General features: G+C 36.3%; 1 protein-coding gene across 1 annotated transcript in view; it reads left to right on the forward strand.

Annotated features, from left to right (window-relative positions):
• Positions 1-15,006, forward strand: part of PTPRM (protein tyrosine phosphatase receptor type M) — a gene marked incomplete at both ends in the record, with an annotated part of 447,044 nt that overhangs the window by 94,997 nt on the left and 337,041 nt on the right. The window contains one exon of the mRNA XM_079533291.1: positions 8,248-8,370. Coding sequence (XP_079389417.1) covers positions 8,248-8,370 — 123 coding nt within the window. The remainder of the gene's footprint in view (positions 1-8,247; positions 8,371-15,006) is intronic.

The following is a 15,006-nucleotide window of genomic DNA, read 5'->3' on the forward strand; positions in this document are numbered from 1 at the left end:
CAGCTTTCTCAATGAAATGCCTTTAGATATAGATAAATAGCACAGTGCTGTTTTTTTTTTTTTTTGACATCAGAAAAAAAAAAAAAAGAAAAAAAAACAACTTCCTCAGCTCAGAGTGTCCTGATGGTTAGACAAAATGGTAATTAATCTCTTAGCTATCAAAATTGAGTGTGATGAAAGAGATTGTCTTCAGTTCTGCTGTGTGACTTCCAAGTTGATGTTAACCTTCTTAGAAGTTGAAAAAGCTGGAGGAAAAATTTTGGGTTCACTTGAAGGACAGTCTTCTCTGTGCAATCTGGTTTGCTTTGGGTCTGTTGACTTAGAGCTGAGCTTTTACATGTTCCAAGACTTGGAGCTATTTTGCATTGTTTTTTTTTTTTTTTTTTTTTTAATTGAGCTTAGGAAAAAAAAAACATAATGATACTGAGCTTTAAAATGAGAGATTAGCTTACTTGCTGCTTATTCTGGTCTAACCTGAGACACATATAATGTGCCAGCTTATGTCACATGATGGGTAGTCATACAGTGGTTGTACAGTGGGTGATGTATACCATGTGTTTATTCTGTGACAGCATGAGAATTATTTGTTGATGTCTGCCTGTTTACTTGGTGTTGTAATAAAAGGAATGAACAAAGTTAGTTTGGTCTGCAAAGTAAAACTTCCCTTTCTTTTTTCATATGGGAGATCATATGGGGGTTGGTCTGAATGGTCTATAACAATCTCTTCCCACCTAAAGCATTCTGTGGTTCTGAGTGTTCTTTAACTTGATCTGAACTTCATATGAAAAATCTATTGAAGCAACGTTTTTTTTTCTTGTAGTCTAATGGCATGATAATTAACTGAAAGCTGATTTGTTTGTGAAAACCTCTATTGCTTTTGGCAGAACTACAGACAAAAGAACAGTGGCCTCTTAACATGTGGTTTATTCTTGCCTCAATCTAAGCATGTCCATTTCAACATATCACATAATGGTTGGGGAAAAACTTTTTAGGGGAATAAATGAATTATGTATTAACCTCTAATTGAGAATGAAGATGATGAATTTTAGTAATTCCATAAGAAGTGTTTCTCATAATTATTAAAAGGACCACAGTGGAAATTGGGGTGTGCCAGGACCGTGTGCCTATCGCCATATGCTTGAAATGGCTGCCAGCACTGCTGGTCCTGAACTGGACTGGGTCAGGCTGTGGTTTCCACAGTCTTAGGGTGGATGAAGCATGGCAAGACTTCTCCACCTGACAGACTGAAAATCTATTGCAGTGTTTCCTGAGTGGATATTAGGGAATGGTCCAGTGTGATCCCATAATCCTAGTATTGATGATAGTATGTTTCCTTTCAAGCAATGTGAAATTGCAAGAGTGAGTGGACGCTTTGTGATGGTGGATTTTGGATGTGAGGTTTGCATTTTATACCTTTCCTCCAAGCTTCTAACTAGAAAAAAAAAAAAGCAATAACCAAAACCAGAAAGACTCAATATCCCCACCCTGTTCCTTCTGAGTTGTGTTTTATTTCATCTCAGATTTTCTGATCAATATGTTTCTTGAATATAACCTGTGCACTTCTGCACTCATTCCCAAATGCCTTTTCCCTCTTTTCCTCTTCTTCTCCCCTGGACAAAGCCTTCATGTGCTGGATTTTAATGATATACAGAGATGGGCTGAGGTGAGGTAAGCAGTTCGTCAGCTAATCAGTTTCTGAAGTACAGTTAATTTGGAGCTTCTGAAAGCTTTATTTCCTAGACTAGCACTGTGTTGTGTATTTCACTATCGTTTTCCAAACAGAGGTGTGATGTCTAATCCATTAAGAGGTACTCTTAACTCATCAGAAGAGAGCATCACCTTTTGCATATCTTACTGCAATGTGTATTTCTGTTCCCCTCCCTCCCTTACTGTATGTCCTTCTCCATTCTAAGTTAATGGGGAAAAAAATAGCTCTCCCTCACTTCTCTGGTATATCATTTTTTTATTTTTTTATTTTTTTGCTAACCAAGATGAATGAATGTTTTTACACATGGGGCTTTTTTGCAGTCCTAGGAGGTAGCTATAAAATAAGTGAATTGTACAATATGAGCTATGTGAATTTGGTGTTCTGTTGCTTTTGTTTTTCTCAGGGGATTTTTTCCATAACCACATTGTCTTTTGAATTTTGAATTTTATTTTTTAAGTGTGGGGAAAGACGGTTTCTTCTTTTGATTATTTGTAGGCCAGAGGTTTATCTTGAAACATTTCAGGGAAGTTATGAAAGGGACTTCTGTGTTTTGAAGCATAATTTGGTCATGCTTGTAATAAACAGGATGCAAAGCAGTATTCATTTTGGAAGTGGTTTTGATCACTTTGGGTCAACTCTGAAGCACGCGTGCATCACCTTTCTTTTTGAGACCAGTATGCCCAGTAGGATCTTCTTAATAAGCTACATATGTGTGTTTTAAGTATATATGTTAGGAATAGGCCTCCTAATTGTTCTCAAGTAGCTATTGTTAAGTACTTATTTAATATTCTGAGGAGACTTTTTCTTATATAAAGGACTGTTTAGAAATATATTTAGAAAACCTTATTCAGATTGAATGTTTGACTATGTTTTTTGGTAGACATTTTCTCGTTGCTGGCATCTATGCCAGGGATACAGTTCATATATATATGCATACTTACCAGTGTAAGCCATAACATGAATTAAGAAAAGCTATTAATAATATTACAAAATTGACATTAAAAAAAAACCACACCTGAAATAAGTCTTTTATCATTAGTGAGTTGTATTTGTTCTTCTGTCTTGGTATTTAGAATACGTTTAAATGCACATTTTCAGAAGAAATTGCTCCCTGTTTTGGGGCTTTTATGTTAAGTGTCTAGGAGTCCACATTTTGAATTATTCTCGGTATCTGTTAGGGAAGTGTTATTTTGTAGAAGGTGTTCTCTTCAGCTAAACTTGGGCGGGTTGCCAGGGGAAGTTAGAACTGACAGATATTTCTTCCTAAGAATGTAACTTTGCTGTAGTATCCTATGTCACCAAAACTGAAATGTTTCTGGAGATGTTTGTGTTGATTCAGTTGCTGTCAGTTAAGCAGAAGGAGAGAGAACAATTGTAAATGTTTTGTGAACATACAGTGAACCTTTGAAGTCTCATAAATACCAGCTTTCAATGTTTATTTGCAACTGTTTTTTTGTTTTGTTTTTCCCTGTATTGTGTCATTATTACTCGTTGTACTGCAGAAATCAGGTCTGGGAATTCAGGAATCTCAAAGATCACACCATCTTCTACACGTGTCTTTGTAAAATTATGTATTGTTTTCCATTTATTACTCCTCCCTTACACCCAGAATTAGTATCTGGCCTTCCTTAGTTGCAAACTACATCCTTTTACCTTACTGTCTTTGTTCTGGCTTGTGAGAATTTTTCCAGATAATTTTTACGTGTTCTGCATTTTCCAAAACCCTTTCTGACCACACGTGTGCAAACCTGACAAGATGAACATCAATTCTGTTTTAAGTCAGACTGACTTTTTGCAGCATGTGTTTTGTTAAGCTCCCTGACCACTGCAGCACTGTTTCACTGCTCTGAATGCTTTCCTCTCCTACTAAGCCAGAGCTCAGTGTGTTTGTCTGTGCTTAGAATCTATCTACAGAACAGACTCCAGGAAGGCCATTTTGTCTGGTTTTAAATAAGTTCTTAAAACCCTCTGTTTGGGCTGCTGTGCTTGGAGCTTTATGGGCTCCACCACTTATTGATTTCACAGAGGTGAACATTTTTGTATTGGACAATGTTTGTCTTCATCCTTCCTTTGATAAAAGTGATGCAGTGAATTGGGCCTGTCGTACTCATTTAGAAATAGTACTTTCAGTTTCTTACGTTAAAAACTGTCTGCTGATTCCAACCTTTGCTTCATGCGTTAGCCAGTCTGTAATTTAGACAGGCATTTTATTTTCCACTTTAGGATTTCTTGTTCACCCTCAAAGGAACTGCTGTTTCTCTTCCATTGTGGTGGTTTGAAACCTGGTCTTCACATCCCCTGCTTCTCAGAACAGCTTTAACTGAGTGTCAGGATGCCATAGTCCCCCCCCAAATCCACAAGGGAAGACATAAAAGCAAGCACAATGCTGTGTCACTATCATCTTCCTAAGTCAGGAGTCTTGAGGCATATCTCTTGGGGCTGAAAGCTGACTCATGCACAGCTCAGTCAAGCATTAGCAGTTGTGTTTTGTGGCATTTTTCAGTTCTGTCAGTGCCACGGGCGTTCACCAGCACAGGGAGGTGCTGAGGGCTGCAGTTCTCCTAGGGGCTGAGGCTCCAACTGTTGTACACAGAAAGAGGAGATTCAGTGCCTTGTAGGAGGTTTATCACCTAATAGGAGATTAATATTTCATAATCAGAGGCCCCTCATATCCCATGTTTGAGACACTCTGCTTTCTAATCAGATTTCAAGATCCTGAATTCAGCTTCAGAGGATAACTGCGTTGTACTTACTATGTAAATATATTTCCAGTATAAAAATACAGAGTAAACAGAATTGAAAATACTTATGAGATAAGAAATAATACTAATAAGAGGATTGAGTATACTCATCTTCTTAGTTGACTGAGTTCTTTGTGCAACAGAATTCACAGTACTGTAGCACACCAGAAACCATAAGGTTTTGCTTTTTTTTTTTTTTTTTTCCCTAGGCAAAATAAAAGCCCTTGTATCTGGCACAGTAGCCATGTGCTCATGAAAATGGCAAGTTATAGCACTTGTATTATTTGGCAGCAAATTTTTGACAGAAGCTTTATATTGACCAGAGATCTTACAGTATGTAAGACTGACAGAAATAAAGTGGCCAGCATAACTTGAACTTTTTCTTTTTTAATTTTTGTCACTTAATCCAAAGTTTTTTGGAGGGCTTCATAACGGATTGGATATGGAGTTATACTCCATAATACTATGGCATAGCTATATTGAACTGGATTCAGTGGCAGAGGACGATTACATCTGGAAGAACAGGTTCTAATGGACTTTGTTGCCTAGTGTATGTTACTTCAATTCCTTCTAGGAATTACAAAATACCTATTATGTGAAAATAAGTCAAAAAACCCAAACAGGCTACATATACCCTAGACTGGCCTTCCAATACTTAAAGGGAACGTATGAACAGGAGAGAGAACAGCTGTTCATGAGGGTGGATGAGGGTGGATAGTGATAGGACAAGGGGAAGTGGTTTTAAACTGAGATAGGGGAGGTTTAGGTTAGATATTAGGAGGAAGTTTTTCACACAGAGGGTGGTGATGCACTGGAACAGGTTGCCCAAGGAGGTTGTGGATGCCCCATCCCTGGAGGCATTCAAGGCCAGGCTGGATGTGGCTCTGTGCAGCCTGGTCTGGTGGTTGGTGACCCTGCACATAGCAGAGGGGTTGAAACTAGATGATTATTGTGGTCCTTTTCAACCCAGACCATTTTGTGATTCTGTGATTAGCTGTAAATATTTAAGTCAGTCTGAAAATCATCCTTTAAAATACAATTTGGCTACCCAAAATGTAATGCCTGTGTAACAAGCAGGAAATCTGCTTCGCTTTATTAAACTATATAACAAACAACATAGGTTTTAGTTGTTAAATTATAATAAATAGCATAAATAATAAAAATTAGCAGATTTTCTCAAGTATTCTAGCTGATTATAAACAACCACCTATTTTGGCAGTTGTTCTGTTTCAAAGCAGTGCAAAGAATGAGAAACATGAAAAAGCTGTGATAATTTTTCAGATTTTGCCATCCCTTTGTTGATATTATATATGGATTTTTTTTTTTTTATGAAGTGGAAACCTTGTACTATGAGAGCATGGTGACTAGACAATAGGCAAAGTACTGCAGGCAAAGGCAGGATGGCATGAGTAGATGCAAATGTGGGGTTTGCCAGGTGTTCAGACCCATGTGTAAAGAACTTTGGTTCATTTGTGATTGAACCTGTCCTGATTCCAGCAGAAACAGTTAATTATTGTTAATTATTATTAATAGTCTATAAACTTACCTGTAGATGCTTTCAACGTATATATATAACCATGTATACTAGTTTAATATACAAAACACTTTCCAAAAAAAATCACATCTGTGTGAAGTCTTCATTATTATTCATTTCCTTGAAATTTTTTCCTCCAATTGAAGATTGAAATTGCCGTGGCTTGGTGTCTGTGCCATTAAAGATGTTATATATGCTGGCTAACACAGTTTGATTCCCTGTGGTAACCCTTGTTAGTACAGTTCAGTTCTTAGTTGTAGGTGGAAGTGGCCTAGGATTAAAAGAAGGAATTCAAAATTCCTCAAGAACTCTTCCTAGAGCAAGTGTGAAGATTTGATACCCATTTTTGAGAGAGCTATAAAATTGTAAATTCACAAATGCTTCAAGGATGTAAATGGCAAAGAAAAAAGATGAAATCCTGACAGAGTGATTGAGCTATTGACTTGCAGGAGAAATGAAGAAAAACAAGCGGTGGAAGCAGTCCTGTGTTGACTGCAAATAGACAAGTAGCTGTTATCATCCATCATCCTATTTATCCATGGTTTTGACATCTTCCTAACTAGTGAGAAGGGAGAAGCCTCTAACAACCATACTGGATCACAAGCCCTTCCATTTCTCTCGGGTATTGGATGTTTTGTAGCACTTGGCTCATCTTTTAGAGTAGATGAAGAAAATACCATGAACTATTTTATGGCTTCTTATTGTTAGAGATGTGTGTGATGTAATTGAGGTGGTAGAGCTAGCACATAAATTCATTGGTCCTGTGTTTGAAATGCAAACCGTAATTGTTATCATTGAGGTGTATATTTTTTGCAAAGTTTGATTATGCTGTGTGCTGTATAACGCGATACTTTGTCATGTTCTAGCATCATTTGCAAAACATTTGCAAGTAAACTACCTTTTGCTTCAGCTGTGATTTGTTTGGCTTTATGTATTTTTTTTTTAAAAAAGCAAACCCATATCTGTCCCCTGAAAGTTACGTTTTGCTTCTGCATCTGAAAGTTACTCTGTGGCACATTTCAACTGTATCAAGTAATATTTATGTGGGAGTTAAAACAGCTGTGCAAATGCCTCTGGAAAATTCTCTCTCTTCTCCCTAGAAATTTTACAGATGTCACTTGATGTACTATAAACCTACCTATTTTATTTCTGAATTTGTTTAATTGTGGAAGAGAGAGCTTACATATGTTGTTATCATTGAGGTGAAATGTCAGAGCATGGAGCTGTCAGTTCTTTCATGGCTTTCTGTTCCCAGTAGCTCGCTAATTGAAATCTGTGCACCTACAAGAGGTACGGAAAGGTGTGGTAGCCAGAGGTGCTAATTTCCCTGACATATTTAGAGCTAATGAAGAATTTCTATAGAAGAATGTCTTAGAACAGAGAACAGTATAGGATAACCTTCATGCAAGCCAATGGGGCAAACGTGTTATGTTTGCAAAATGAATTTCCATTAAAAATTATATGCCTGCAGAATACTTGTCATGAGTGATGACTATAAGCTGGGAGTACTTATTAAGAAGGCTGGACTTTGGTTAGGTGAAGCTTGTCAGATGTAATGATATTTTGTCTTATGTAATCCTATTTTCTTGATGAGGTATTCTCTAATGCTGTTTGTAATGTTCAAGGAAACCTGAACTTACAATGTTCAAATCTCTTTTAAAGCTAGATTTTGTCTTTTTCCTATCTTAGTAAGAGTTGGCAAGACTGAGCCAGCTATTTGTACGGACAGACAGCAAAGATGATGAATAGCCCAGAAGTTTAGTTTTGTTTGAACAGCTGCAGTATTTACTTTAATATGGACTGAAATATCCATGACTGGGGTTATATTTGTTTTCCTGGATAGGCAAGATATCATTCTTCACTTGAGTGCAACGTCAAACATCAAAGAAAATGTAGAAAACAGAGCTTATAACCCTGTGTTAGTCTGCTACTAGGGGAAAAAAATCTGAGAAAGCTGGACAAGTTTTCTTGTGTACAGCGATAGAAGTTTTTCTACATCCTTGTTGGTGGTGTTAGATTCCATTGTTCTAAATTCTTGAAATTAGATTTTTCCCTCACCCAGCTTTCGTCCACCTGCTTTGACCCTTGAGATTGTGTTTTCATGACAAGTTTTTTGTCCTCTCAGAACTGATAGTTAATACGTTTGCTTTTATTAAAGGACGTTAAAAAAATTACACAGCCTGCATTGAATTGTGTTGCATTTGTTGAGACTCATAATCTGTTATCTGCATGTTATGTTAATCTTTTCTGTGTTTATTTTGCAGGATGCTGTACTTTCGATGAGCCATTTAGCACCTGTGGCTATAGTCAGTCAGATGATGATGATCTTAACTGGGACCAGGTGAACACGCTGACAAAACCCTCCTCAGATCAATGGATGCCTTCTGGTTGGTCTTTTATTTTGCTTTTTTCTCTTTGATGCTAGATTTTGTATTTATTTGGCATTACTTCACACTGTTAGTATTATAATGTGACTTTGTCAAAATCTTGTGAATTGTAGTACTCAAATCTTCAGAACAGCTCTTGTGAGGGATGTTCTGCAATGCAAAGGCTTTCTTTTGCAGTGCAGTTTCTAAAATAAAGGTTAGAAAGTAGGAATAGAAACTTTCTGTCGTTGGGGAAAGCAGAAAGAATACAAAATGATGTCATGAAAAATGAAGATGAAGCAGTGCTAGAATGAGGCAGACAGGGCTATGTAATGGGGAAGCTTGAAGAGAAGGAACAGTGAGAGATAAAACAAAAATGGCCTGAGGGATTTTTGTTCAAAGTGATACTAATCAAACTCTGTTCTAAAAAAGAAATGTAGAGTGAAAAGGAGTAAGAGAAAAAGGAACGGAGACATATACCAAAACAAACTGCCTTGGTAATATTCTTCTTGTTGTGTTTTGAAGACAGTTGTGATACTCTTATTTAATGCTCTTTGTGTACTGTGATTAGGTGAACCTAATTCCATAGCAACAGCCTTTGCATTCTGATGAACTATAAACTTGTTCTGGTAACACAGTCTTCTTTATCACCTCGATCATACAAATACAGAGCAATCTGACCGCTGACTTGGAAATATTAAACCTAAAATCAGTTATTCTTTTCCAAATTTTATCTGGACATGTTAAGAGTTCCCTATCATGGACAGGGGGCTGATATCTAGGATAATTCCATCTCCTGGGTGCTGATTGCTTCCAGTCCAGCTCAGAATCTTCCTTTGCTTTTAGAGGCTGAGCCTAGTGTGACTCTTGTCACTATAAATGCCCCCCCCCCCCCAAAAAAAAAAAAAAAAAAAAGGCTACCTTATAAAATCACTGGTTTTAGCTTCTAGGGATTTCTTCTGTATGTTATGTTGTGATTTTGCGTGAATATACTGAAAATGCTCAAAAACTTCACAGATGGATGTGCTAATCATTTCATTAACATCCATCGCAATTAAAGGACTTGTCATGATGTACTTTGGGCTTTACATAAAATCTCTTGAATAGTTGTCCTTCCAAAGAAAGCCTTCCTTCCTTCCTTTTGAGTAAGGAAATTAAGTTTTATTATTAGAATTTCACAGCATGAAACATTAGAAGTGACTGTATAAACAATAGACACTAATCTAATCTACAATATGTGCTAATGAGCCTTAGATACCATTCACTTGTAAGAACTCCTCTTAGCAGTTTCATTATAGGTTTATCACTGTTGCCTGGTGTTGTGGACAGTATTGTATCTGAAGTTGACAATTGAAAAAAAAAAAAAAAAGCTTCTTCCTTCTCCACTGAGCCTCCTGTGGGAAAGGTGAGGCTCTCCACTTGAACAGAAGTGTTTGGTTTGCCTGCACGCAGTTGACATGCTAGATTGAGTTCATAACACAGATAAAGAAGACTCTTGCAGATTTCTTTTGAAACAGGCTCTCGTCCAGCGGTGTTGGCATGGACTGCAAAACTTTTTTTGGACTATTTCATCAGTGCTTAATACTGTGTCTCAAGTTAGAGCTCATGCACATAGTTATCAGTCATCTTAGCCTGCAGTACGAGCTATACACTCTTTTTCTCAATCACACCACTGGAAATTCTCTTTCTATTCCAATTTTCATTTACTTGGATTTTGCAAAAGAGGTTGTCAGTATGTGTTGTATATATTGTTTAGTCTTCATGGCAGCTAGAAGAGGTTGAACTGTATGTCCTTTTCTCTGATGATCAGAGACTAAGATTTTTTTTCCACCGGAGGCAAGAGTCCAGCCAAAGTAAGGACTGCTATTTTTACGGAAGGAAAATTATGTCTGTGTAATTTTATTTCTATTATGTCATATGGATTGTTTCTTATTTGCCTTTTATCAGAATACTAAAATCATGTTCTGTTGATTAAATAGAAAGATGGTAAAATTGGAAATAAATTATATTTAGAGCATAGGGAATTTCATTTCTGTCCATAAAGGAACTGAAATATGCTTTGGGAGTTTTAGGTCAGAAGATGAACATGTTAGTTTGATAAGGGTTGTTAATATTATTGCCCTAAAAGGTCAAAAATCCTCTTTGAGAAGGAAAGAAATGTTCATTACTATTTCTTTTTTTGTAAAGGAGAAGCATTTTTTTCTAAGGGTATGATTCAGTCAAGTAATATCTAATTTTTCTCTGTTTCATTCAGTTTTTTTCCTGTTCTTGTTCAAATCATCATCTTAATGATTTTAATTAGCTTTCAGTTAACCTTAGCCAGAGAGTTATGTGATACACTTTAAAAAAAAAAAAAAAAAAAAAAAGATTCCAAGTAGTTTGTCAGCCATTTCTGAGCTGCATATTTTAGGAAAAATAACTTTAGATAACAGCAAATAGAATGTCTTAGATTACTGTTTTGTAGGGAATTCTTGGCTTGAAAACAAAATGCTTTATGCAACTGTATTGTAATGTTAGACTGAAACAAGTACTCCCAGTTCCAGAGTCCCTTGTCAGATGAAAGAATTAATGCACAAAACATTCCCAATTCCCAAGAATGTATCAGTGACTGAGTTGGTATCAATATATATAGTATTTTATGTAATTTGGTGACACTGGGGGGCAAGAACACTAGTTATAGCATCTGATCTATTTTAATCCACATGGGACTGTTGAGGCAAGCTGTACTTTAGTTTGATAAATATTTTGGCTGTATATGTTTACTGCAGTGGGAAAGTAGTGTCACGTAGCGTCTATATATATGTGAATGTATTATTGTACACACTGTATATTTTATTGAATATTAATAGCTCTTTCTGAGGTGTAGTTTTGTATGAAAATTGGTGAATTATAAAAAAAATAATAATTTTTAAGTTTTTCTAAGTGTTCAGTATGTTGAGCTTTAATCCTTTTAAGATTATTACTCTAATAGAAATATATGAGGTTATCCTTACTAAAGTAAGCAGGACATTAGCTCCCTAATTTTCTTGATAAGTATAGGCATGACCTTTAGTGAGCACTGCTAGTCTGAAAATGTACCAAACAGAGCCAAGAAAGGAATGACATGTATATATATGTGTATGTTCCTATGGATTGAATAAGGCTGGTTAATCTGCTCTTCTGTTTTAGTGGTCTTGTGAGTCAGCTGGACTAACTGCTGTGGGAAATTTGGCAGTTCCCTTCCCTCAGTTTGTCTTTCTTTGTTTGTTTTTTTTTTTTTTTTTTTTTTTTTTGTCTTTCTGTTTCAAGGATGTGTTTATGATATTGTTCAAAAATATAATCTGGAAACCCTTATTATTAATATTATCATACATTGTCCTGTAGAACAGTTGAAGCATGTCCAATAATGTTAATGTGTGCATATAATACAAACGTACAGTATCTAACTGGAAGCTTTCTAGCTGTAGACCAGTAAAGATGTCTTCATAAAGAAAAATATATCAAAATGGTAGATTACTGTATCTGTACAGCAAGGATTTGATAGCAGGAGATGTCTTCAGGGGACAATTTCAGGGGGTATCTACAAACCGTGTCTTTGTATTTGGAAAGCAGTTGCAAAGATCCCTTTTTCAAAGCTGCTTTAACTTTTTTTGTTTCCACTTGAGTTTCTCTTTCTGCCTTATGTTGACATCAGTGTGGATATACCTGTTTTACTTTCTCTGCATCACAATAGCCAATCTTTATCATCTGAATTTTCAGGGAGAGATCTTGTTTTTTCTTCATAATGCCTCTTCATTGGAAAGGTGTCCCTATATATTTGTGTTTATCTGTACTATGTCGTTGTTCTTAAAATTTCAATTTGCCATTATGCCTGTTAAAAACAAAAATGCCTAAATCCCTTCCCATTGTTATTACTGTTTCATTATCTTATTTCGTTACTGTCTTATCTTCTTTTTGTAGAGTAGTTCTCATTCTGAGATCCTTTGATAATGTGGAAAAAAAAAAAAAAGTGTCCACTGGAGTTTTTCTTCCTGCATTTCTATTTTTGGTTGATTCTCCAGATGGTAATTTCTTTCTCTGAATTTTTCCAGCTGCACTCTCACTCTGTAAGCCCATTTATGATCACATACAATCAAATTCATCATGGCCTAGCAGCATTTTGGAGTTGTGGTGTTCCCACAGGGTGCTCTTTTGCTTTACATGATAACTCAAAATGCATGCTGAGTGCGTGAGACTGCTGTAGAGATACCATCTCTGTTATCTGACAGTCAGTCAGAGTAGCACATGTATATAAGTTTTGTCTTAGAAGGGGAGAAGAACCAAAAGCACTGGAGGTGTTGGATGAAGAGTGAAGGGAAAAATAAAACAAGTATGTGCAAGCTGGAGACTAAATAAGTACATAAATATATATGTATATATATGTACACATGTATGCATGCTTAGATTGCAGATCACAGTTTACATGCCAGTTGTTCTCACTTAAGAGAATGAGAATGCAGGACCAGAGCTGTGGAACAGGTGACTGAATTAGATCTTATGGAGTTCTCAGCTCTTGCCCTATTCATTATCCAGAGAAAGCTCAGATGAGTTTAAAAAAAAAAAAACAAAAACCAAAACCTACAGAACTACACCAAAACTGCTCCAAAGCAAAACACATCAAAAATAACAAGAATTGAAACTTAAAATCAGAAGGTATTTTTGAGATGTGTATTATGTTTATGTATGATGAGTCTTGTCATTGACAGTGATGCAAACAGAATCTCACAGATTACTGTGAGAAATGCAGATATTGTCGATAGTCAGCTCTACACATTGTTTGCTGGAAATAGTTTCTGCTCATGTCCATGTATTAATTTTGTTGCAAAACTCTGTGTTCAGCTGTAAAATCCTCCTACAGTATTTCACAGTTCCAGTTAATTTCCAAGGAACAGGAGCATCATTTTTCTTCTATCTTCTATTCGTTTGATATCACCAAAGGGATGTCACTGCACTGACACTGAGTCACCGGCATCAGCCTTTCATTCAGTTTAGAACAGTTCAAAATCAATTACAAATCAAATCTTCACAGACTGCTGCCATTCAGTGGATTGAAAGGAGCAGTTTTGAGCAGTGAAGACTTTTATGTTTGATGTAGTGCTGGTCAAAGCTGGGATGAGGATTCTTTTTATGCTTTATGAGATGATAATATATATTTGTAGTGACTATATTTAATTTTTTGAATGGCCTATTTGTATTCTGAGTATGTAGTGTTGCTAATTGTTTAGCAGTGTCTGTAAATAATGCACATAATGTTTTTATAAATGATTGTTTAAGATGGCCTTTTGATATGTAGTTACCAGATACACATAGCAAGCAGATATTTCATAAAACAAGGTACTACTATGAAGCGGTGTTATGATATCATAGAATGTGAAACAATTGTATGAAAAATGTACGCTATTATTTAATTGTGTGTAAAAGGGTCCTGATCCCTATAAAAAAGATAAATCTTAACGTTATCAATTGGCTAGTTTGTATCAAACTCAGCCAAAATGCCTTACCCTGTAAAGCTACAGTGTTTGGACTTAACAGTGTGATGAGTGTGTTATCATTAGATACATTTTAGCACTGTCTCATGTTCTTCTGTTAAAGGGGATGGCTTTGTTCTGTTTACTTTTGTATAATAGAGAATCCAATCTATTTTTTATTTAAGGCTTTTTGTCCCAGGTTACTTTGAATAGCTGCTTCTCTCAAATTCGAGTGCTATCCAGAGGCAGCATAAATTACTGTCAAGTACTGGGAGTTATACCTGTTTACTGTGTTCCAATTTTATTTTTGTAGGCTTTTCTAGACATCTAACACTGGTATGTTTGGCATTTTGTTGCGTGCCCAGGTGATAGGTGCAGACACTTAAAACATGCATACCTGTTTTGTAAGCAGTGTGTGTTGATGTGTTTGAGGCACTTTCTAATTAGCTACATAAGCTGGTATCATTTGCTGCTAATAGGGAGCAATGTAGAGGTCAGCTCAAGCAAACCACCTGAGTACAGATCCAGCCAGCTTTGTGCTGCCATGGCTGCAGTGCAGGCACTGAATGAGTCAACTACATTGAAAACATACCTAATAGTGCCCTTTACAGGTATGTTCAACAACAAAGGCAATACCACCAGCCATGCTGCAGGTATTGTGTGTTTTGATGACTTATTTGAACCTCAGAGTCATTTTTAGCTTCTGACCTGGCTTACAGATTTCAGCACCTGACCCAAATCCTGAGTTTATTATGAGTACTGTGCATACAGCGTTCTTGCAAAGGGGAATAAACGATGAGTCATTGTCAAAGTTGCTGAATCTGAATCAATGACAAGGTTCCTAGCTTTCTTGAGAAGTTACTTGAATGCATTTTGCCTACATGCCGATTAATATTTTGGGTAAAATATTGGGATTAGTATGCTTAATCTTTTGTAGTAAATGATTTATACATATGACTTTCATTTTACACTTTCTTTCTGCTTTTGTGAAATGAAGTATTTGCATACAAACAGCACATTTTGTGAGGTGATGCCCAAGGAATAAGTCTTACAGCAGGCCAGCTGCTTGAAATGAAAATCTGTAATATTTATGGCAACTGCTGTACCAGAAGGAGTGTAATAATAACCTCCTTATCTTTTGCATTGCAGTAGCTATCTGATATTTGTGTGC

The sequence above is a fragment of the Tetrao urogallus genome, assembly GCF_951394365.1.
Source record: "Tetrao urogallus genome assembly, chromosome: 3".
In the NCBI taxonomy this organism is placed as follows: Eukaryota; Metazoa; Chordata; class Aves; order Galliformes; family Phasianidae; genus Tetrao; species Tetrao urogallus.